The sequence below is a fragment of the Protomyctophum bolini genome (genome assembly GCF_963924005.1).
Source record: "Protomyctophum bolini genome assembly, chromosome: 5".
In the NCBI taxonomy this organism is placed as follows: Eukaryota; Metazoa; Chordata; class Actinopteri; order Myctophiformes; family Myctophidae; genus Protomyctophum; species Protomyctophum bolini.
In genome coordinates, this window is record NC_137866.1 from 8,914,992 (window position 1) to 8,941,973 (window position 26,982).

General features: G+C 44.5%; 1 protein-coding gene across 5 annotated transcripts in view; it reads right to left on the reverse strand.

The window, feature by feature from the left end:
- Positions 1-26,982, reverse strand: part of fmnl3 (formin-like 3) — a 72,625-nt gene that overhangs the window by 31,104 nt on the left and 14,539 nt on the right. For 3 of the 5 annotated variants that reach the window (XM_080764520.1, XM_080764521.1, XM_080764518.1), the window contains exons 2-11: positions 22,917-23,000; positions 22,702-22,782; positions 22,226-22,302; positions 17,953-18,036; positions 12,116-12,262; positions 7,060-7,171; positions 6,549-6,625; positions 5,381-5,474; positions 2,829-2,903; positions 1,596-1,706 (exon numbers count right to left, since the gene is read on the reverse strand). In XM_080764520.1, coding sequence (XP_080620646.1) covers positions 1,596-1,706; positions 2,829-2,903; positions 5,381-5,474; positions 6,549-6,625; positions 7,060-7,171; positions 12,116-12,262; positions 17,953-18,036; positions 22,226-22,302; positions 22,702-22,782; positions 22,917-23,000 — 942 coding nt within the window. The remainder of the gene's footprint in view (positions 1-1,595; positions 1,707-2,828; positions 2,904-5,380; positions 5,475-6,548; positions 6,626-7,059; positions 7,172-12,115; positions 12,263-17,952; positions 18,037-22,225; positions 22,303-22,701; positions 22,783-22,916; positions 23,001-26,982) is intronic. The other 2 variants (XM_080764519.1, XM_080764522.1) reach the window with 2 other exon arrangements.

Consider the following 26,982-nt stretch of genomic DNA (forward strand, 5'->3'; position numbering starts at 1 on the left):
TATCCTCATTTTTCATCATTTTTTAACATGGGCTATAGCCCCTACCGTACGGCATACTATAGCACGCCGTTTTTCATCATTTTTGAGGATTTGAAGAAAATTCAAAATTTCAAAAAACATGGGTTATAGCCCATCGTTTTTTTAATTTTTGAAAAAAATGTTATCCTCATTTTTCATCATTTTTGAACATGGGCTATAGCCCCTACCGTACGGCATACTATAGCACGCCGTTTTTCATCATTTTTGAGGATTTGAAGAAAATTTTAAATTTCAAAAAACATGGGTTATAGCCCATCGTTTTTTTAATTTTTGAAAAAAATGTTATCCTCATTTTTCATCATTTTTTAACATGGGCTATAGCCCCTACCGTACGGCATACTATAGCACGCCGTTTTTCATCATTTTTGAGGATTTGAAGAAATTTTAAAATTTCAAAAAACATGGGTTATAGCCCATCGTTTTTTGAATTTTTGAAAAAAATGTTATCCTCATTTTTCATCATTTTTGAACATGGGCTATAGCCCCTACCGCAGTGGTTCCCAAAGTGGGGTCCGGGGATCCCCAGGGGTACCTGAGGGAGTTCCAGGGGGGACCCATCTATTTTGTTCATGTTCATAAAGTGCTAAAGTGTTTAAAGCAGTGGTTCCCAAACTTTTTCATGTCAAGGACCCCCAAATTGACACTACTTAGCCCGTGGACCCCCATTTGAAAAGATATGCCAGGGACCCCCATAAGAGAAGACGTACACATTTAGACGTCTACATTTAGACGTCTACATTTAGACGTCTGTATACATTTAGACGTCTACATTTAGACGTCTACATTTAGACGTATACATTTAGACGTCTACATTTAAACGTATACATTTAGACGTCTACATTTAGACGTATACATTTAGACAGTGTCCCCCTGAGTGCCTCCCCAGTGTCCCCCTGAGTGCCTCCCCAATACCTCCCCAGTGTGCCCCCCGAGTGCCTTCCCAGTGCCTCCCCAGTGTGCCCCTGAGTGCCTCCCCAGTGTCTCCCCAGTGCCTCCTCAGTGCCTGCCCAGTGTCCCCCAGTGTCCCCCCAGTGTCTCCAATAGCAATACAAGAGCAATAATACAAATTAATCTTAATGTATTAATCTTATTAATTAATGAATCAAATTAATTAATTAATCAAAATTGCGGCCTGTGCCCAGCACCATGCCAAAGCTTTTTCCTGCAGGAAACACTGCTTGTGGTTGAAAATATATTGTTATCCGTGTTGCGAGGATGAGGGGGTACCTGGAAAAATATCTACCCCGAAAGGGGTACCTGGTCCAAAAAAGTTTGGGAACACCTGCTGTATATAGTATTTGGTACTATGAAAGTATAGAGCTATTTGACACTTATTTTGACCAAAGAAAATCACTTACCCTACCTTTAAACGCCCAGAATAGGGACCTGTGGTTAAAGGTGGGCAGGCCTAGCTAGGCTATACTTCTAGCTAGGCAGAGGCCCAACGAAGGCATGGGTTCCATAAACAGGCACACACTGACTCTTTTGGAATATGACTCATCGTGTACCTTGAGCCCTGTCTGTCTGTCTGCCTGTCTGTCTGTCTGTCACCTTACCTCTAGGTAGTCGTCCAGCCCCAACTTGGTGAACTCAAACTGCAGGTGGACCCTGAAGTTCATGTCCTCCACTGAGTGGACCACAATGTTGATGAACTGCATGCACGCCACCTGACACACACACACACATACACACGCACAGATAAATTAGAACAGTGGTTCTCAAACCTTTTTTCATGTCAAGGACTTGATGAGACAGTGATATGTATTTGGCCGCGGACCCCCATCTGAAAAAGATTTCTCTTCTAAATTATTCAAGGTTTTCCAATAATACTACAATCTTGTATATCTGCTATTTTTTGAATAGCCAACGTATAAATGGATAAAGTGATTTAAATGATTGTGACGGCGTATTAAAGCATGTTGCTGCACGGGGACCCCCTGGAACCACTGAAATAGAAAGGAACACAGATAATGTACACAGATGGACACAGACAGCCAGATAGTCACGCACATACTTACAGTACATACGCACACACAGGGGTTAGACAGCGGTTATTATCTCCTGCCCCAGAGATAATAACATTGGAATGGTTGTGTTCATGCATTACATTAGAGATGCTTAAGTTTAGATTATGTGCTGGTATGCTTGAGGTCAGGGAGTCTGGGAGGTGGCCACACACACACACACACGCACACACACACATGCACACACACACACGCATGCACACATGCGCGCGCGCGCACACACACACACACACACACACACACACTGTGGAAAATATCGTCTTTGTCGGGTGGAAACCTCATACTGTATGTCCAGAAATATTACTTTTCACGATTCAAATAAAAAAATAGCTAAAGTAAAAGATCTACAAGCTCAAGCTTAATTGCAGATCTGCTACTTTTGATGCTACTGTATATACGAGGGGAAGAAATCACACTCGTGTAAAGTGAGGGGCTGTCACATGACGTAATTTACGAAAGCCAGACGTTGGAGGAGCTAGCGCCCCTCAATAACACAAAAAGTTAGAATATGGAGAGATAGGAGGTTTCTTTTTTTTTAAGATATTTTATGGCTTTTTTTGCCTTCATTTGATAATGTACTGTGACAGGAAAGGGGGAGAGAGACGGGGGCAGACATGCGGCAAATGCCGACGAGCTCAGGACTCGAACCCGCGGCACACCGTCAGGCTGGATTACCGGCCTAGGTGCCTGGACCGCTCAACCGAGATAGGAGATTTCTGCACGATAGCAACGATATCAAAATATGTGGTCAGTGAGTTGTCTTACCATGAAGTCAATGTTTCCGTCTTCGCAGCGGAAGTAATCCATTAGCTTCTCAAAGCGATGCTTCTCCTTGCACACCTAACAACAACAACAACAACAAAGAGAGCATCGTTATAGACACTAATACGCTAGGGACTTTCACAGGCTCCGGACAGAAGACGGCGCACATGCTAGACAGAAGTCAAGTCACATCCAGAAGCGTGCTCCAGAGGAAAACTGTGACTCAGCTTTATATTGAATGCACGGTACTATTGCGGTAATTTACAGAGGAGTTGCCTGTGATGTACAGGAGACTCAGGTTACACTACAGTAGTACAGTACAATCTACACACAAAGATGTACTGTATGTACACAGAGGTTCACACACTCCATTTGTAATCACGACCCCTCCTAATTATAGGAATTCATGGGAGCATGAGAGCAAAGGCAACAACAAACAAAAGAGGCAACGGGATAGATTTAGTCGAATTCATACACGCACACGCATGCACGCACGCACACACACACACACACACACACACACACACACACACACACACACACACACACACACACACACACACACAAGCACGCTCACACACACACACACACACACACACACACACACACACACACACACACACACACACACACACACACACACACACAGACCCATTGGCAGGAATGAGAAAAGGAAAAACAAACAGCTTTTCCCTTCTCTGAAAAAAAGTTGTATGCCGTTTGTTTTTAGTTTCTTTTTTTTTATAACGTGAAATTTGATTTATTTATTTTTAAACACCCATGCCCAATTCTTGTAATTCTCCATTGAGTTTCATGCTGCACTTAACACTTAATCAGAAGAACGCACAAATGTGGTCGGACCCCGTCGTGGACCGTCTCGTAAAAATTCCGAGAACTGTCACCGCCGCGTAACAACTTCATTTTCAGAAATACCACTACAGAGCTGCGTGGCACCCACGCTGTTTTGACTGCTAGGGTGATTAGCGGCCGGGTCTCTGTGGGGCTTGGATTGCACGGTAATTGGCTCGTTCCGGTGTTTAGACGGCTATGTAGGCAGAAAGCTGAGAGGCTAAGCAAACCGTTGTGGTCCACAGGCTCTCATCAGGGACTTGATCTTTATCACTGCTCAAGGTTGACTCACATCTGGTGACTTAATGAGACTAATAGGTTTGGACAGACAGGCCACCGTAGGACTTTATCTTTAGAACGAGTGGTTCCCAAACCTTTTAGCTCCAGACCCAAAAGAGAGATTTGATGTCTCCCGTGATCTGTAGATCTATTTTCACAACCTTTTAAAAATATATATTTATAAAATACATATAAAAAGACGGAGGACATGTGTAAGAATCTCACAAAAACTATCTTCACTCCAGCTATATCCGTCTTTGTGTAAAGTAAATCCAGACCATAAAAAGCAGCACTTTTGATTCTCCTCCATTGGGGACTTATTTTGTTATTCATGAAATTCTTTAGAAAAAAAGATACATTTACAAGTAGGAAACGGTGCTTTCCTTTCATACCAGTGATTCTCCACCTTATTTCATTTCAAGCACCCCCAGTTTTAGATGCATTAGGCCACATTAGGCATTTGTAATGCATGTATAATGTATGTAGGTATGTTAGTTTGTACATGTCATGTAACAGTTTGTGGAAAAAATGAAAAATAAAATGATTGAAAGAAAGGAAAACTAATTTCTCTTTTGGGTCACAGGCTAAAAGGGTTTAGGCTGTTGATAGGATGTTGATGGTAAGTGATAAGCTGCTGATAAGCTGCTGATAACCTTACGCACATTGTTTACATTAGATTGATAACACGTTGATAACCTCTTGCACAGAACATAAAAAGCACTTTACAGATTATCTCCTTACTTATCAAGCGGAATGGGAAGTGTCTTCTCAGTGAGCCAACACAACAATGTGCAATAACATTGGCAACTTTGCACTGGTGGGACTCCTGCTATTGTGTTCACACAAGCGGTGTGTGTACGTATACATATTGTATATCGTTGATGAGAAATCTCTTATCTCCATTTTATGACTTTTTGTGTTTTTTCGTAAAATGTATTCCCCTACTTGATCATACTACAGAGTCCCACAAAAGCATCAGAAGTAGCAGATCCACAAGCTCGAAACGCAGTGCTTTGAGCTTGTCAATCTGCTACTCTTGCTATTTTGGAATTTGAATCCTGAAAAGTATATAACAGTTTTGGAGATATGTGGTTTCCAACCGTTTCTAATTCATGTATTGTTTAATTTTACTACGATGCCCGATGAGCCGAACAAAAAAAGTGTCATAATCTTCTGTACCTGCATGTACACAAAACCATAACAACACAGATAACCTCGAACACAACTCCCAGAAGCGCTCTGTCTCCACCCTCCCATACATCTCCTTTGTGCCACTCCACGCCCCATTGATGATAGGCGGTCATTTACTATGATGTGGGATTTTTCATGTTACATTCAGTGATCACAGGTAGCGTACTACTACCGCCACGGTGCAGTAGCAAGTACAACTTCATAATAAATGTTGCCCTCGAGGGGCAATGCTGCACCTCTTTGAAGTTGTCAAAAGCCGAGAGGATGATCTCATGACCTCCTCTAACCAGACAGACCGCAGCCAGCAGCTCCAGAACCAAGGCTTTTGTCCTATAACACAACACACACACACACACACACACACACACACACACACACACACACACACACACACACACACACACACACACACACACACACACACACACACACACACACACACACACACACACACACACACACACACACACACACACACACACACACACACACACACACACACACACACACACACACACACACACACACACATCAGCACAATTAATGATGGTGATACATCACCAGCATGATGTAATACACACCCTAGGTAATACAAAAAGAAAACCTCAAAGAAAGTTATTCTTAATTAAAAAGCCATGGTCCAGGATAAGGGATGTGTTTGTGCATACACTTATGACTTAAAAGCTATCCTCTTCTGCCCTGTATTTGAACCTGGTTCCCTGCGCAAGTGCTGAAATTGGACTTTACCATTGAGCTGCTTGCTCAGGGGACAAATGTAATTGTTGACGTTGTAATGTGGTTCAAATGTTTGTTATCGTATTTCATTATGTTTATTGTGTTGTACTGTATATGCTGTGATCAGGGTGTCCTTGGGAAAAAATAGCTTTCAATTGGGTTCCCTGAATAAATAAAGGAAAAAGAAAGAAAGAAAGAAAGAAAGAATCTTGATCAGGTCAAAATTCATGTCAAAATATTAAGACAAAATACATACATACTACCCCAATTGTATATGTTATATTGTATTAATATACTCTACCATGCATTAAACAAAGTTACACAGTGCTACTTTACAGTGCCAACACGACAGGCTTCAGGAGCTGATGAAGCCTGACACCCTGGCAGGAGCAAGACTTCCAGCCTTTCTTTAAGCCCTCCTATAGCCTCCATTATGAAGTGATCAGGTCCCACGTTTTTTTCTACCACTAATCTCCCTTCTAGTAAACATTCCTTCGGCGGTCTGCACACACCAGTCCTCTGATCCCGGGCTTCGGAGCGGAGCCGAGCTCCGTGGAGAATGGGAGAGCATATCATGTGAACAAGACTGCAGGGTTTCCCCTATTGTCCGACACACCTCTTAACTCTCTAAAGCCATGGATGGAGGGGAGGCAGGGCCCTGGATCTTACCGTGAGTTCTTATTGTTCAGGCTCAGAGCGATCTCATTGACTGCATGTGCGTGGGACATCACCATGTTGAAGCCATACTGAGGGAAGAGAGAGAGAGAGAGAGAGAGAGCAGGATGTGGTTAGAGAAAACTGAAGCTCTCTCTATATACTGTACATAGTTCTATATACTGTACATAGTATATATCGTCGTTGCTGTCGTGCAGAAACCTCTCATCTCCATATTTTAACTTCTTGTGAATGCCCTACTTGATCATACTACAGTGTCACACAAAATAATCAAAAGTAGCAGATCCAAGTTTTGAGCTTAGTAGATCTGCCACTTTTGCTATTTTTGGACTTGTGAGGTTTCCACCCGACAGAGATGATTATATAGCCTTCATACAGCCCATTTGGAACTTCATTGGAAACGCATAATCCTCACATGGACGTCAGAGTATATACATGTTTAATGTTTCTTTTAAAGTTTGATTGTATATCAACACTGCTCTGCATAATAACTTGTGTTCAGTACCTGGTAGTTCATGATCGCTCTCAAGCACATGATGCACACGTGAACGTCGTCTTTCTGGCTCACCAGACGAGAGTTCTTGATTGTTTTGTTGCTGGATACGGAGCCGTAGCTGCTACGGGTGACAGAAGAGGTTAGCATTTTAAACCCACGGACAAAGAGTTCATAATCAACCGCTTCCGTTTGTTTCTCTCAGCTTAATTGCTGAGCTCATTTTCATTTCATATTAGTGACATCAGACAGTGCAGTTCCTTTGGCATCTACGTGACTCATTTCAGTAGGTCAGAGAGTGGGGGAGAAAGAGAGAGAGGGAGACATAGTGTGAGGTCTGTATAAAAACCCTGACATGGCTCACATAGGTAAGCCTTGCTGAGCCATGAGGCCCGTAGGACAGGAGCCTATCTCCTGTTTCTGTAGCGTGAGGCAGCTTGATGTACTGTACAAGTACACCCCCTGGACATGACCCTAGTATGTCGCAGGGACTTACCCCCAATCCAACCCTTGTTGCTGAGTGCCAAGCAGGGAGGCACTGGGTCCCATTTTTATAGTCTTTGGTATGACCCGGCCGGGGATCGAACCCCGACCTGGCGACCTCTCAGACTCAGGGCGGACAACCAGGCCACTGAGCTGGTCTGGGGGGGGTTCAGCATCACAATAATTGTAACCACTATACATTGGCTATTCAAAAATAGCAGATCTACAAGCGTGTATGTACATCTGCTGTCTTTGAGAATTTCAGAAAACCCCCTTCTGGGGGTTTCCCTGGCACAACACCTTTTCAGATGGGGGGGTCCGCGGCCAAATACATATAATTTTGGGGGTCCTTGACATGAAAATGTTTGAGAACCACTAGCTGCTATGTGGTGACAGATGCCTGGATGAAAGCTGTCACCACCACCAGAAGCATGTGTAGTCAATGCAAGTAGAAGCGTCAAACACGTACAATACATTGCTTATGTTTTCTTGAGGGTTTGTGGAGAAGTGCATTGGAGTGGTTTGTCTTTCTGAAAAGAATGCTACAAGAGCCTGCCAAGTGAAAGTCAACCACAGCGCTTCCTTCCTATTGGCTCACCGATTATTGAACTCCACACTTCATAGCGCGTTATGACATTTTACTCAATGATTAATTGTCGCTCAATTAATTGAATTGTGTTTCTGTCGTTGAACAGTATAAAAATGACATTGTTGCACAGGGCAGATATGACAAATAACTTTACATTTTGTAACTTTAAGGCCAGACCGCACCAATGCAACTCCTTGCAATGGCCAATGGTTGCAAGTAGTTGCATGTTGCAAGGAGTTGCATTGGTGTGTGGACTGGCCTAACCTAAAACAGGAATAGTGGAAATAGCAGTTCTGCTATTTACACTATTTTGGACAATGTTAGAAAAAAAAAATTGAACATGGAAATGATTATGACAATTACAATATTTGTGATTCAGCGATAATGTAATAATTGTGACTGACAGGCCTAAAAATAACACCACAACGTGACGCTCCACTACCGCCTTGCTCTCATAGTACGGATGTGAACGTGACGCTCCACTACAGCCTTGCTCTCATAGTACGGATGTGAACGTGACGCTCCACTACCGCCTTGCTCTCATAGTACGGATGTGAACGTGACGCTCCACTACCGCCTTGCTCTCATAGTACGGATGTGAACGTGACGCTCCACTACCGCCTTGCTCTCATAGTACGGATGTGAACGTGACGCTCCACTACCGCCTTGCTCTCATAGTACGGATGTGAACGTGACGCTCCACCACCGCCTTGCTCTCATAGTACGGATGTGAACGTGACGCTCCACTACCGCCTTGCTCTCATAGTACGGATGTGAACGTGACGCTCCACCACCGCCTTGCTCTCATAGTACGGATGTGAACGTGACGCTCCACTACAGCCTTGCTCTCATAGTACGGATGTGAACGTGACGCTCCACTACAGCCTTGCTCTCATAGTACGGATGTGAACGTGACGCTCCACTACCGCCTTGCTCTAATAGTACGGATGTGAACGTGACGCTCCACTACCGCCTTGCTCTCATAGTACGGATGTGAACGTGACGCTCCACCACCGCCTTGCTCTCATAGTACGGATGTGAACGTGACGCTCCACTACCGCCTTGTCGATAGTACGGATGTGAACGTGACGCTCCACTACCGCCTTGCTCTCATAGTACGGATGTGAACGTGACGCTCCACTACCGCCTTGTCGATAGTACGGATGTGAACGTGACGCTCCACTACCACCTTACTCTCATAGTACGGATGTGAACGTGACGCTGCACCACCGCCTTGCTCTCATTGTACGGATGTGAACGTGACGCTGCACTACCGCCTTGCTCTCATAGTACGGATGTGAACGTGACGCTCCACCACCGCCTTGCTCTCATAGTACGGATGTGAACGTGACGCTCCACTACCGCCTTGCTCTCATAGTAAGGATGTGAACGTGACGCTCCACTACCGCCTTGCTCTCATAGTACGGATGTGAACGTGACGCTCCACCACCGCCTTGCTCTCATAGTACGGATGTGAACGTGACGCTCCACTACAGCCTTGCTCTCATAGTACGGATGTGAACGTGACGCTCCACCACCGCCTTGCTCTCATAGTACGGATGTGAACGTGACGCTCCACTACAGCCTTGCTCTCATAGTACGGATGTGAACGTGACGCTCCACCACCACCTTGCTCTCATAGTACGGATGTGAACGTGACGCTCCACCACCACCTTGCTCTCATAGTACGGATGTGAACGTGACGCTCCACTACAGCCTTGCTCTCATAGTACGGATGTGAACGTGACGCTCCACTACAGCCTTGCTCTCATAGTACGGATGTGAACGTGACGCTCCACTACAGCCTTGCTCTCATAGTACGGATGTGAACGTGACGCTCCACCACCGCCTTGCTCTCATAGTACGGATGTGAACGTGACGCTCCACCACCGCCTTGCTCTCATAGTACGGATGTGAACGTGACGCTCCACCACCGCCTTGCTCTCATAGTACGGATGTGAACGTGACGCTCCACTACAGCCTTGCTCTCATAGTACGGATGTGAACGTGACGCTCCACTACAGCCTTGCTCTCATAGTACGGATGTGAACGGGATGCTGACACTTCTGAAGCGACCATGTGTGACCATGCCCTTATATTTGGCGTCGCCAAATAGACAACTTTCATTGGATCACAGTGTCGCGAATCAAGTATAGTAGTGCGTTCACACAGGCAGATACAAAGATACAGTTTACCATTCTTTGTCAATGTATGAGCCAGCACCATGAAGACACAAAGATGCATCAGACGTTTGTAGCTGCTACAAATGCTACAAATATGTTGAGCTGGTTTCAACTTCAGATACAAAGATACAAATGGGCTGTAGTGTAGCATTGTATCTTTGTGTCTTTTGCAGGCCTATATCTGCCATGTGAACGCAGGAGAAATCAGGCATAATAGAACACAGGCACACGCCATTTCTATCACTATGTGGACATATCACATCCATGCAGTTGTCACACAGGCAGCGAGCCTGCTTATATCGTCTCTGTCGGGTGGAAACCTTGTGTGTCCAAAACTCTTAATATTCTGGATTCAAAGTCAAAAAAGTCAAAAGTCAAAAAAGTCGCACGTCTTCAAGCTCATAGCTTGAAGACGTGCTACTTTTGTGTGGCGCTGTAGTATGATCAAGTAGGACGTTAATGCAATGGAAACAGAAAGTTATAGTATGGAGATAGGAGGTTTCTGCCCCGACACGCAACGATATATACATACAACATCTCTGCAGGCGGTATGACTATGCTATCATTACTACAGATGACACTACAGATACGTAAAGGTAAAAGGCACTCCCGTGGTCTATCAGTGCATTTTAACCCATTCTGAACGGGAACCCGTTTTGGTGTTAGCATCATGTTATGCTTTAGCTATTGAAAAATAGCAGATCTACAAGCTCATAGCGCGCCACCGAGTGGCGCGCTACGAGCTTGTAGGTCTGCTATTTTTGAAAAATCGAAGAACGACTTGACATTTTTTAGAATCTGATCTCAGGTCAGAATGGGTTAATCAGACCAGTGTGTGTCCAGTGGGAAACCTCGTGTGAATCTGATCTCAGGTCAGAACGGGTTAACGACAGTGTGTTAGTGCCTGGCATCTCCTCACACGCTGTCTCTGTGTGTGGCGGTGCAGTGATGACGGGACAGGGTCATATAGGCGGCCCCACATGTGCTGCTCAGCAGCACAGCTGGCTTCCATTGAGCCAGGAGAGTATACGGAATGATGCACATCTGGGCCGAGGGAGGAAGACCCCCAAACACCAAGAAGAGAGACATACGCATATACTGTATATACAGTAGGGCTTGAACCTCTGTCTCCAATAGAGCTAAAGCCCTGTGTTGAGTCCATACTAGTGCAGAGGAAACCACGGGGTCGGAGGAGAGGTCACACCCTCTAGACCAGTGGCTCTCAGATGTTATGTGCCAGAGACCGCAAGTTAAAAAAATATAAACGGTATTATTGAAAGATTTGCATGAATCTTCACGATCTTTCAAAAACAGCAGATCTACAAGCCCATAGCACGGCCCGAAGTGACGTGCTGTGAGCGTAGTATTTCATGTATTAAAGACTTCGCATAGCCTGCCCTATAACAACATGCCCACAGCACAGTATAGAATTGGCCTCTTAATTGGGAAACAAGTGCGCACAAAGAAATATAATAAATGACACAATCATTCATACCTTACACATACACATACAGATGTACATAATTTGCAATAATAACGTGTGATTGTCACAAAATCTCAACAAGGCACGCCTGGACACCCCATTTGTGAACCACTGCCCTTAAACTGCCCCATCAGTCACCAGTCATGTTCTAACAGGTCAACATCAAGCATCAAGGGGCACTTCTGGACATTCTGACCGTTTGAAAAAAGGACGACATGTAACATACATCTGAAGCATTTCCAGGTTATAGCGGAGCAAGGGCAACAATAACAGTAGCAGGTAAAAAGGCAAGGGGAGGCTATTATAGATAGCTAGCTCAGCGATACGTACCGGAGGACGGATTGGCGCGCGGAGCGTACCAGCGTGTTGCAGAAGGGCTGGGTGCCCGTCTGGTGCAGATCCTCTATGGACCTGCTCCAGGACTTGGCTTTCTCCAAAGTGCCATCGTCCCCAAAGTCCAACCCTTCAAAACCCAACCTGAGCCACAGACGGACGGACAGACAGACACAACAACACACAGGCAGAGGGGGAAACACAACAGGGGGGCAAGGGGAGGAATGGAGTAGGTTAGGCTTGGTAAAGAGCAGCTCGGTACAGAAGAGCAGAGAGAGGTTAGGACTAGATTTGCACCTTTAGGCTGCACAATGAAGCTCAGCATAACATTGCTGTCGGGAAGAAACCTCTGATATCTCCTTATTCTTTGCGTTTTTGCTTTTTTGGTGAGGTAACGCCCTACTTGATCATGCTACAGCACTGGTTCTCAAACACCGGGGGCGGGACCCTTAAATGTTTTGGTTTCCTAATCTTTTTTTAAATGATTAATATTTCAAAATATTTTCAAAAAAGCATTCTTTTTCATGAATTAAAAACAAATTCCAGATAGTTTTTCAGTAATTTCAAAAAGAAAATCAAAGACATATCTAAGAAATTCCCTTAGGAATTAGGAAACAAATGTTTAAGAAGTAGCCTAGTGGAAATAGCCTGATCTACAAGCTCACAATGCGACGCAAAGCGACGCGTTTTCGAGCTTCTCGATCAGCTACTCTTGCTATATTCTCGAATTTGAATCCTGAAAAGAAAGAGCTTTGGATATATGAGGTTTCCACCCGCCAGAGACGATAAGGTTCGCTCCCATTCAGGCACATCCAGGCAGCACAGCGATAATACACAGCACTGTATGTATGCTACAATATGCACCGACCGGACACCGTGTGTCTAGCAACACATTCAGTCTGTATGCTACACACCGGACACAGTGTGTCTATAGCAACACATTCAGTCTGTATGCTACACACCGGACACAGTGTGTCTATAGCAACACATTCAGTCTGTATGCTACACACCGGACACCGTGTGTCTAGCAACACATTCAGTCTCTATGTTACACACCGGACACAGTGTGTCTAGCAACACATTCAGTCTGTATGCTACACACCGGACACAGTGTGTCTAGCAACACATTCAGTCTGTATGCTACACACCGGACACAGTGTGTCTATAGCAACACATTCAGTCTGTATGCTACACACCGGACACTGTGTGTCTATAGCACCACATTCAGTCTGTATGTTACACACCGGACACCGTGTGTCTGGCAACACATTCAGTCTGTATGCTACACACCTGACACTGTGTGTCTATAGCAACACATTCAGTCTGTATGCTACACACTGGACACTGTGTGTCTATAGCACCACATTCAGTCTGTATGCTACACAATGTGTGTCTAGCAACACATTCAGTCTGTATGCTACACACTGTGTGTCTATAGCAACACATTCAGTCTGTATGCTACACACTGTGTGTCTATAGCAACACATTCAGTCTGTATGCTACACACCAGACACTGTGTGTCTAGCAACACATTCAGTCTGTATGCTACACACTGTGTGTCTATAGCAACACATTCAGTCTGTATGCTACACACTGTGTGTCTATAGCAACACATTCAGTCTGTATACTACACAATGTGTGTCTATAGCAACACATTCAGTCTGTATGCTACACACCAGACACTGTGTGTCTATAGCAACACATTCAGTCTGTATGCTACACACCAGACACTGTGTGTCTATAGCACCACATTCAGTCTGTATGCTACACACTGTGTGTCTATAGCAACACATTCAGTCTGTATGCTACACACTGTGTGTCTATAGCAACACATTCAGTCTGTATGCTACACACTGTGTGTCTATAGCAACACATTCAGTCTGTATGCTACACACCAGACACTGTGTGTCTATAGCAACACATTCAGTCTGTATGCTACACACCAGACACTGTGTGTCTATAGCAACACATTCAGTCTGTATGCTACACACCAGACACTGTGTGTCTAGCAACACATTCAGTCTGTATGCTACACACTGTGTGTCTAGCAACACATTCAGTCTGTATGCTACACACTGTGTGTCTATAGCAACACATTCAGTCTGTATGTTACACACTGTGTGTCTAGCAACACATTCAGTCTGTATGCTACACACCAGACACTGTGTGTCTAGCAACACATTCAGTCTGTATGCTACACACTGTGTGTCTAGCAACACATTCAGTCTGTATGCTACACACTGTGTGTCTATAGCAACACATTCAGTCTGTATGCTACACACTGTGTGTCTATAGCAACACATTCAGTCTGTATGCTACACACTGTGTGTCTATAGCAACACATTCAGTCTGTATGCTACACACTGTGTGTCTATAGCAACACATTCGGTCTGTATGCTACACACCAGACACTGTGTGTCTATAGCAACACATTCAGTCTGTATGCTACACACCAGACACTGTGTGTCTATAGCAACACATTCAGTCTGTATGCTACACACCAGACACTGTGTGTCTAGCAACACATTCAGTCTGTATGCTACACACTGTGTGTCTATAGCAACACATTCAGTCTGTATGCTACACACCAGACACTGTGTGTCTAGCAACACATTCAGTCTGTATGCTACACACTGTGTGTCTAGCAACACATTCAGTCTGTATGCTACACACTGTGTGTCTATAGCAACACATTCAGTCTGTATGTTACACACTGTGTGTCTAGCAACACATTCAGTCTGTATGCTACACACCAGACACTGTGTGTCTAGCAACACATTCAGTCTGTATGCTACACACTGTGTGTCTAGCAACACATTCAGTCTGTATGCTACACACTGTGTGTCTATAGCAACACATTCAGTCTGTATGCTACACACTGTGTGTCTATAGCAACACATTCAGTCTGTATGCTACACACTGTGTGTCTATAGCAACACATTCGGTCTGTATGCTACACACTGTGTGTCTATAGCAACACATTCAGTCTGTATGCTACACACCAGACACTGTGTGTCTATAGCAACACATTCAGTCTGTATGCTACACACCAGACACTGTGTGTCTATAGCAACACATTCAGTCTGTATGCTACACACCAGACACTGTGTGTCTAGCAACACATTCAGTCTGTATGCTACACACTGTGTGTCTATAGCAACACATTCAGTCTGTATGGTACACACCGGACACTGTGTGTCTAGCAACACATTCAGTCTGTATGCTACACACCGGACACTGTGTGTCTAGCAACACATTCAGTCTGTATGCTACACACTGTGTGTCTATAGCAACACATTCAGTCTGTATGCTACACACTGTGTGTCTATAGCAACACATTCAGTCTGTATGCTACACACTGTGTGTCTATAGCAACACATTCAGTCTGTATGCTACACACCGGACACTGTGTGTCTATAGCAACACATTCAGTCTGTATGCTACACACTGGACACTGTGTGTCTATAGCAACACATTCAGTCTGTATGCTACACACCGGACACTGTGTGTCTATAGCAACACATTCAGTCTGTATGCTACACACCGGACACTGTGTGTCTATAGCAACACATTCAGTCTGTATGCTACACACTGTGTGTCTATAGCAACACATTCAGTCTGTATGCTACACACTGTGTGTCTATAGCAACACATTCAGTCTGTATGCTACACACTGTGTGTCTATAGCAACACATTCAGTCTGTATGCTACACACTGTGTGTCTAGCAACACATTCAGTCTGTATGCTACACACTGTGTGTCTATAGCAACACATTCAGTCTGTATGCTACACACCAGACACTGTGTGTCTATAGCAACACATTCAGTCTGTATGCTACACACTGTGTGTCTATAGCAACACATTCAGTCTGTATGCTACACACTGTGTGTCTATAGCAACACATTCAGTCTGTATGCTACACACTGTGTGTCTATAGCAACACATTCAGTCTGTATGCTACACACTGTGTGTCTATAGCAACACATTCAGTCTGTATGCTACACACTGTGTGTCTATAGCAACACATTCAGTCTGTATGCTACACACTGTGTGTCTATAGCAACACATTCAGTCTGTATGCTACACACTGTGTGTCTATAGCAACACATTCAGTCTGTATGCTACACACTGTGTGTCTATAGCAACACATTCAGTCTGTATGCTACACACTGTGTGTCTATAGCACCACATGCAGTCTGTATGCTACACACTGTGTGTCTATAGCAACACATTCAGTCTGTATGCTACACACTGTGTGTCTATAGCAACACATTCAGTCTGTATGCTACACACTGTGTGTCTAGCAACACATTCAGTCTGTATGCTACACACTGTGTGTCTATAGCAACACATTCAGTCTGTATGCTACACACTGTGTGTCTATAGCAACACATTCAGTCTGTATGCTACACACTGTGTGTCTATAGCAACACATTCAGTCTGTATGCTACACACTGTGTGTCTATAGCAACACATTCAGTCTGTATGCTACACACTGTGTGTCTATAGCAACACATTCAGTCTGTATGCTACACACTGTGTGTCTATAGCAACACATTCAGTCTGTATGCTACACACTGTGTGTCTATAGCAACACATTCAGTCTGTATGCTACACACTGTGTGTCTATAGCAACACATTCAGTCTGTATGCTACACACTGTGTGTCTATAGCAACACATTCAGTCTGTATGCTACACACTGTGTGTCTATAGCAACACATTCAGTCTGTATGCTACACACTGTGTGTCTATAGCAACACATTCAGTCTGTATGCTACACACCGGACACTGTGTGTCTAGCAACACATTCAGTCTGTATGCTACACACCGGACACTGTGTGTCTATAGCAACACATTCAGTCTGTATGCTACACACCAGACACTGTGTGTCTGGCAACACATTCAGTCTGTATGCTACACAATGTGTGTCTATAGCAACACATTCAGTCTGTATGCTACACACTGTGTGTCTATAGCAACACATTCAGTCTGTATGCTACACACTGTGTGTCTATAGCAACACATTCAGTCTGTATGCTACACACTGTGTGTCTATAGCAACACATTCAGTCTGTATGCTACACACTGTGTGTCTATAGCAACACATTCAGTCTGTATGCTACACACTGTGTGTCTATAGCAACACATTCAGTCTGTATGCTACACACTGTGTGTCTAGCAACACATTCAGTCTGTATGTTACACACTGTGTGTCTAGCAACACATTCAGTCTGTATGCTACACACCAGACACTGTGTGTCTATAGCAACACATTCAGTCTGTATGCTACACACTGTGTGTCTAGCAACACATTCAGTCTGTATGCTACACACTGTGTGTCTATAGCAACACATTCAGCCTGTATGCTACACACTGTGTGTCTATAGCAACACATTCAGCCTGTATGCTACACACTGTGTGTCTAGCAACACATTCAGTCTGTATGCTACACACCAGACACTGTGTGTCTAGCAACACATTCAGTCTGTATGCTACACACTGTGTGTCTATAGCAACACATTCAGTCTGCCAAGTATGCAGCAAGGCACACAACAACAAGCTCGTCCAAAGAACACACCGTATTAAAATAAATGCAAGCAGTTCATTAGGTTTCACACAGCGTGAGCTCTGGGTCCATTGGTCACCTTTTGTCCACTTCCCAAAGCTTACAGTCCAAAGATTTGTGAGCCATTTTATGTGGAGGTCGAGAGATGGTCTCACTCTATGCGTGTGACATAAAGTAAGACCATCTCTGCGTGCGTGTGTGTGTGTGTGCGTGTGTGTGTGTGTGTGTGTGTGTGTGAGTGCGTGCGTGTGTGCGTGTGTACTCACATGAAAGCACATTGGGCAAAGGAGAGGTACTCCACCAGGATGTCCAGACCTCTGTTCTCATCGTTGAGGAATTCCCTGACCCACCTGTGAGCGTGAGACGTGAAGGAAAAAGTTAACATATGGAACACCATTTTTAACACGAACAAATCGAACCATCACATTCCTAACAAGTCTTTCAAATGCCAAATACAATGTTCCTTTTAAAACGTAACCATTGCTGTTTTAGGCCCTCAAAGTGGGGGTTTTGAGAACTTTAAGAACCCTAGCAAAAGTAGCTAATATATTAGCATCACAATCAATTTATATGAATCATGGTCTTTTTCTTCTTCTTTTTTTTTTTACATAAATCTTATCTGGGGAGCCCTGGTACTGGTACAAAACCTTTTCAGATGGGCGTCCGTGGCCAAACACGTATACATTTGGGGGTCCTTGACTTGAAACAGTTTGAGAAGCACTGTTTTAGCGTACTCATGTGAGAAGCACTGTTTTAGCGTACTCATGTGAGAAGCACTGTTTTAGCGTACTCATCTCGCGTTTATCTCCCCACTTTCCTTTTGTTCATGGCTAGTGTAAATGTTCAGGTGTTTAAGATTTGTAAACTGACACGTGGGCGTGAGATAAACAAACATTAAACCTTAAACACCACATTAACCACACGCCCACACCATTTAGGCCATGATTTCACCACTTAATGGAAGGGTGGTGATAAGGCTGGGATGGAGATAAGATAAAGAGAGAGAGAGAGAGAGAGAGAGAGAGAGAGAGAGATTGAGAGAGGTAGAGAGAGGCCATTGCTGTCACTTTTTTCACTCAGTGAGATTAACACTCAGGATCTTTCTGTGTGCACAAGATAAAATAAGAGGGAATATGGAGAGAGTTGAGAGAGATGAAATTAAAGGGTGATGTATTCTTAGTTGTGCACCATGAATAGCCGATCTACAAGTTCACAACGTGTCGCAATGCGGCGCGTTGTGAGCTTGTAGATTGGATATTTTCTCACACTTTCGAGAGTGTGAGATGCAGTAGGACTGTAGGACTGGCATATGTCTCTCCAGCTCCTCGGAGCTGCAGAAACCGCCATGCAGGACTCTACATCGTCCTGCTAAACGCAGCTCAGAAGGGGGTCCCCCTCCCTCCCTTCCTTCCTTGACCTGACACACAGAGAGAGAACTTGGCAAGAATGCGATGGAAAGTAAACGAGAGCGGGGCTTCAGATTTCCTCCCGGTTTAACTTTTTGCTGTTCTTGAGAGAGAGAGAGAGAGAGAGAGAGAGAGAGAGAGAGAGAGAAGTACAACTCCAAACAAAGGAATTCCCATTGCGATGAGAGAAAGAATGTGGAGGCATATGGCTGCGAGGACTCGGCCCAGGTCGAACCCCTCTCTCCTGACAGCCACGGTATTTAGTCTGCCTCCCCAAAAGAGTCCCCCCCCCCACCCCCCCCACCCCTCCCTCCTCCAGAAAGCCCCACGGGGACGACGCCGGGGTAGAAAGGTTCTCAGAATAGACCTGGAGTGCTGTCTGTCTCACGACTGAGACAGTTCTGTCTGTCTCACGACTGAGGGACCGTCTCTTTTCGGTAACATAAACCCCAGATTGTCCAATGCTGGGTCAAGGGTAGATGCAGAAAGGAACACAAGCTTGCCAAAAGGTACAGAGAGGGGAGGAAGGGGCGGGGGTGGGGGGAAGGGGGGGGGGGTGAGAAGAGGAACAGAGGAAAAGGAATGAGGCAGTGAGATTGAGTAGAGAGGCACGAATGAGTGGGGGGGGAGGGGGGGGGGGTTAAGGGGAGGTGCGCTTGATCATCAGTTTCCTGTCTAGCAGCCCCCCTTTCCTCCCTCCCTCCCTCCCTCCCTCCCTCCCAGCCCCTCACCCCTCACTCATCTCCATGCACCCCCCCACCCCCCTTCATCCTTTCCTGTCCAACCAGATGCTATTTCAGATTGTCTTGACGATCTGAGAAATAACACATTCAGATCCATGCACTCACGCACATACATACAACACACACTCGCACGCGCACGCGCACACACACACACACACACACACACACACACGCACACACACACGCACACACACGCACACACACACACACACACACACACACACACACACACACACTATAAACAGGCCTCGCTCTGTTGCGCTTAATCCAACCCGCCCAAGCCTTCTGAAAATAGCCGTCCTATTCTTCGCCTGTGAATCTTTCTGGGAAGTACATTAGAATGGACTTTTATTGATGACGCTAAACGGAATAATGAGTTATTCTTGGCAAACTGTGAACGCTACGAAGGGAAATCAAAGCGGCCTCGGACCTCTCTCTCTCTGGACTGAAGTGGCATGTTGCTACAGCACATTCATCATGGGGACCTGATGGTGACATGCATATGGATACCATACACTACATACTGTAGTGTATGGTACACGCTGTACCGCCTGGGTAACGATAGTGTAGGCATACAAACATGTACGCCTACACTTTACAGTACATTCATAAATGGGCGGCTGTGGCTCAGGAGGTAGAGCAGGTCGTCCAATGATCCATGGGTCGGCGGTTCGAATCCCGGCTCCTCCTGTCTACATGTCGAAGTGTCCTTAGGCCAGACACTGAACCCTGCATTGCCTCCAGTGGTTGCCACTATTGGTGTGTGAATGTGGGAAGTGAGGACGCTGGTGTCGACTGTTCGCCGCTTCACCTCCCAATGTATGAATGAATGGACCATTGTAAGCGCTTTGAGTAAGCACGTAGTGCATAGAAAAGCGCTATAAAAATGTTATCCATTATTATTATTAACATTTATGTAGGCGCGGGAAGCTGGAAGTACCTTCACTAAAAACGCAGGGACAACGCTCCACACGTCCCAAACTCTTCTCCCTTCTAACTCCCAAACTATGGAATGCACTTCCCATTACAATCAGAACTGCAGCCTCACTCCCAATCTTCCACCGTAGTCTGAAAAGCCACCTCTTCAGACTCCACCATGGCCCGTAGCACTTGCCCTATAGCCCCGACGACCTTACAGGCGTATGCAAAGGCTCAACTTATGTAACTTAGATAGCATTTTATGTACTTATAGCATTTTATATGTAGACATAGCACTATATAGTATATATGCATAGTTTCATTGATTCATGATAACTACTTTTTTTATGTATATGATGTATTGCCATGCTTGTTGTTCTTGCTTAATGTAAGTCGCTCTGCATCTGCTAAACGCCTAAATTGTAAATCGTAATGTACAGTATGTACGTATATTCATATACCTGTTAATAGCAACAACAGTAATAATAATCGTAATAAATCGTAATTTTTTTAATGAATAAAATAAATGTCTAATCTGTATGGTAGACTATGATACTGTGATGCAATATAATTTATACAATTGGGGTGGTTGTATTTGGTCTCCCTGCTCTTCTAATCAGACATTTAGGCCGTGTCAAAAGGTCATGTCTCACCTAGATCTGACACAAATTTTGACCTGAAGGTCAACATTCAATTCATCCCCTGAGCAAGCAGGCCTGCAATGTTACATAGTGTAGCTTTATGATCGGATCTGCTACTTTTGCAGTACTGTTACTCTTGCATACTTTATGTGATGTGGTATGATCAAGTAGTACTCATTTCCACCAAAAAAAACAACACAAAAAGCTAGAATAATATACATGAAGGTATTTGCGTTTTAAAGCCTGGGTTCAGCTGTAGTCAAGCAGGCTTCCTGTCCCTCTGGCATACACACAACAGAGCTTCCTGCTCCAGCAGTGACTGGGGGAGTGGACCAGCCACGAGCACAATGGCTACCATCTGGGTGTTATGAGCACCAGCTTCTACGAGGGGGAGACGAGGGAGAGACGAGGGGGAGACGAGGGAGAGAGCTTGGCAAGACCGAACAATAGGAGAGATTCTGGGCACCGGAAAAAACCTCCAGGGTCCACACACACACACACACACACACACACACACACACACACACACACACACACAGTCACACACACACACACACACACACACACACACACACACACACACACACACACACACACACACACACACACACACAACGGGAAAGAGCACAGTAAAGGTCGCTCTTCAGGAGATGTTTAGCTGCCCTTATATAAAATGGGCATCATATCCACGCCTGTTAACGGGTTTAGAGGGTGGAGATACTGTAGGAGGAGGAAGTTATGGATGGTGGTGTGATTCTATGTCACTTTCTTCTATGTCTGCTGCTGCTGGGGAAACTGGTGGGTGGGGGGCAGAGATGAGAACACATTTACCCGATGTGGTTCGTCCTCAGCGATATCTCCAGCTCCCTCAAGACCTTAGTAGATTCCTGGACCCGCCTTCGGAACTTCTGCAACACATCATCAAAGCAGAGAGAGTGAGAGACTGTCTGTAAAAACAATAAATGAATACAAAAACCCTATGCACTGCCCATGACAAATACGAATCTTTAGGTGATAAGATCTCAAGAGTTATATACTGTATTATTTAGATCAAGATTAAGATTCAAGAAGAACAAAAATATCAAGTGCAAAACAATACTTTTGAATTCATATCATGCCAGCTATACTGTAGCTGAGGAAAAAAAGGTAACAGTGGTTCTCAGTTCTCACACATTTTCATGTCACAGAAACTGATTGTCTTGTCTGTGGACCCCCACTTTACAATATGTTGTGCCAGGGAGGGACCCCCATAAGAGAGGATTTGTCAACATTCCATATGCATATCAATGGTTGGTGGTAACACTGACCTTTCGCGTGACTCCTGGGTCTAAGTAACCTCGTAGTTTCTGGATGTAGGTGTGGGGTGGGTTCTTCACTTGAAACCTCTCCTGAAGTACAGAGCAGCAGACATTTGACAAAGTAAGTCATTAAGTGGAAAGTCAGAAGCGGTGACATTGAACTTGAGACAATGGTAGACAAGGAAAAATGTGTTGTGTCTTATTATGAAATCACGCAGACGTACCTGATCACAGATTAGGTCCCACTTCTTTTCATTGTCGTACTGTCTGAGCAGCCTGGCTTTGTCTGGAGGCAGATTCATGGAATTCTATGAACACAAAACCAAAATGCAATGTCATTTATTTACTGCTTGACTTACTATTTACAGGAGTGGCGCCGGTGACCGACTTTGTGGCCTTTTTGGAGAGGCAGCGGAGCAAAACAAAACTCTCTCCCCAAACTTTAGCTGTGGCATCGTGACCTCACTTCCTGTGTTGACGTTCGGCATCCTGTCACACGCGATCATCCACATCTCCTCTCGCACGCTCGGGGCGTCTGAACCGTCCAGGCTGCTCTGCACTTTTAAACCACAGCGGCTGCTATCGCAGGAAAGGCCTATTACAAGAGCTGTCATCTGTCCAGCCATAAAGATCTCTTCACACATGAGAGGCCCACAGAGGTAAGCAGTTTATTATGGCTCAAATTAAAGCCTAACGTTCTAATGGGTGTTGTGCGAGACCAGCCCGCTTAAAGCATTTTATGCTTTCCACGACCACTCTAAACGTAAACACAAACTATGTGACATAAGCGTTTGACTAATTACACCAGTGTATGGCAGGAGCTCGTAAACAGGGGGTCAACGTGGAAATCCTAGAGCTGGAGAAAGTGTAAAAAAAAAACACGAGGACGACCGACCGGCCGCCACCTCCGGACTGAAAGTGAACGGCTCAGCGTTTCCCTTTGAAGAAACGCCAGGAGGATGGACCCCCCGTTTACACTCACATTGACTGTGCCCCCGAGCCCCTCGCCACAAACTGCCAGTCAGCTTGACTTTTAACCCCCAGCTATAACTCAGGCTCCCGCGTCCAGGCCATGCAGCACACTGCCACTTTAGCACAGCAGCCCAGCCAGGGCATGCTGTTCTCATGGGCATTTTAACATGAGTGCTGCCAGCATGTGGTTGATAGATGAAACAGCTCATATACTTTTTCCAATGGTATACTCACACAATGACGCATAGAGGTGGAATATCATGTGAACTTTCTTTCTTTCTTTCTTTCACCATATTCAAATGGTGGCCATTGCTCTGTCTTGCGTCATATTCATGGAGTGGGAAACCCCGCCCCATTTTTTAATGCCAAATTGGCCGCAGTGTGGGTGATGATGGTGAAAGATGTTGTTGACTGGAGTTATGAGGACAGCGAGAGAATGCTTCTGTGCAGTAGGCTAACTACTGCGGTTGCCACTGACTGACTCAGACATTCTACCCCGGGAAGACTTACATAAGACGGTGTTGTGTTTCACCGACACACACACACAATGACCAAACCTGAATAAAGACTTTACATCACAATAATGACTACCACTGCTCTCGCTGGCGCGGTAAAAAAAAGAACACTTTCACACATATTTACAGCCACTGTAATCACCAGTTCTTTGCGGGAGGTCAGAGACAAGCCTATTTAAGGGAGGGCTGCAAAAATAGTACAATAAAGGGCCTGACAAAACTATCTCCGCCTCCGACTGTAGTGGAAACCAGAGACAGAATGGTACATTAGGGCTCTTTGACATGGCTTGCCTTCCAAAACCCACACAGCAGAGAACACAGAGACACCATGCATTCCAGATGTCCAGAATTACAGCAGGAATGTGTCCTGTTTATAATCGTTACAAATTTGCTATAAATTCTCTCTCTCTCTCTCTCTCTCTTTTTCTCCTCTTCCCACTTATCTCTCCTAGGGGGACTTTTTCTACATCAGAATCTTATGCGTAATCTACACTCTGTCGTATGGCGGTGTCATGTGTCAAAAATAGCCATGCTCCAAGTTCACAACGAGTTGTAATGCAACACGTTGTGAGTTTGTCGATCAGAAATTTTGAGGCGGAGAACACCGGAAATTATAACTGAGGCTTTACTCTTTACACCTTGGATGGTGAACGTGCTTTGCAAAGGTGACGTCTCAGTTGGTATGTTTATTTTTTCATATTTGTCTGTCTCTCAGAATGTAGAGCAAGGACCAGTCCAGAAACCACTGACAAATGCTCATATGTACAGTACATCGATGTAGGCTTACCAGCTCAGTGGCCTTGTGGTTAGAGTGTCAACCTGGGTCGGATTGGGGGTCCCTGCGACATACCCATGTCATGTCCAGGGGGTGTACTTGTACATCAAGCTGCCTCACGCTACAGAAACAATCTAGGCTCCTGCCCTATGGGCCTCATGGCTTGGCATGGCTTACTTACTTACTTACTAGAGAGCACCAGATTTTCTACATATTAGAATTTTACACAAAAACAATGACATGTTTGTATTATGCAACAACTGCAACAGCAGTTCTGCTCCTGGTACTGGTAGCATTATGTATGCATGAAGTGAAACAGTTGCATTTAGATTGAATGGTTGCTTGGGTGACGGGGCTCCAGGCAGCCAGCCCAGCATTAGATATACCGATATATCCATGATGCAGTAATTATTATGATATTCTACCAATTCTTCAAAGTGGATGTTGTTTTATGGTATAATAATAGAGTCCAGGTTACAGTATGTGACATGCATTTGGCTCGGACATGAAGACGGAACTGATAAATGTTGTGATAAGCCCGGGTTATCAGCTGCAGCATCTCTTTTCTTGGCCAGGCATGAATATTAAGAAACGACCTTGGGGGCAAACAGGCTCACTCATTTCACTAATTCAATACCAAGACTCCAGACAAATACAAACCAGCAGAAGATTCTCTCAAACAGACACCAAGTCTTATATGTTCAAATTGCAGTGCATCATGTCGGGTTTTAAGTCATTCCACATTTTACTGTATGTATAAGGATTACTCTTCCAACTACTTCAGAATAGATGAGTGTCATTACAAGATGCGCTAAACATGATCATGTTACAGTTATAGCCTCAGGTTCTGTAAGCATGCACCTACAGGTGTTACTTTGATCAGATGAGCGCTGTGCTTAACGGCTGTTGAAAATCAGGAAAAGGCTGTTGACATGGATCTGAGGGCATAGAGAAGAGAGGCGGTCCTTTCTGCTTCAAGGCAAGAGGGAGAGAGAGGATGTTTCCTTTCTGGCTAGATTTGGGTAATTTGAGCCAAGCCAAGTAACCCAATTTAGCTAATTTCATTTCACTTTCTCCCTCTGTGATATAATCTTGAACGTCCTGTGTTTACAAGAAGCTTAGAAGTAGGTAGTGTTATGGAGGACGCAGTATGAAAATGTAGCCTGTGTACTTGATCATTTTGGAAGGGGACAAATATCACAGCAACGACAAAAATGTTTGATATTTGTTACCATCTTGCCCACATAATCTCTTCTCTGCAAGGCGTTTCTGCGTCAACCTGGGATCTCAAGTTGACAAGGATTCAATGTGCAGCATTGTTTTGATTTGGTGCTGTGCCATTCCCATCCTTTGACATTTGAGCTATTTTCTTTCCCCTCGCAATAGAACGTTTCTAACAATGACTGGTGGGCAGGGTCAATATGTGTCCCCTGGTGCTGTGAGGCACACAATATCAGCCTTGAAAACAACCCCAGAGTACTGCACATGAACCAGAACTACTGGTTTCTCTGTTTTATATCATCACCATATTCCCAATCATTCATTGTTAGCCAAGACACAGATGGTCAGTGTTTTACATAACAGGTGTCAGGTGAGGAGAAAAACAGCCTTGCATATCGTAGTTTGCCTATCTAGTTTAGGGCACAGTCAGATGACATTTCAGTTGACAGTTAACTGATAATGATGAATGACTAAATTGTGTTCTTTTTTGGCATCCACACAATATGGATACAAATAAATACACAAATGTGTGTTGAAAGTTAAAAGATAAATAAAACATGCCTTCCATCTTTTTATTTTGTACAAGTATTGACATGTGTATTGTTGTGCTGTTGTGTATGTGTTTGTCCTTTTGATTGATTGATTGATTGATTGATTGATTGATTGATTGATTGAATACTTTATTAGTCAGAAATGTAAACAGCACATGGTACAGTAAGACATCAAGGCTAAACACAAACAGAAAAACATCCTGGGACTTCAATGTGGTCCTATACATGTATACAATATAAAACATAAAAAATAACA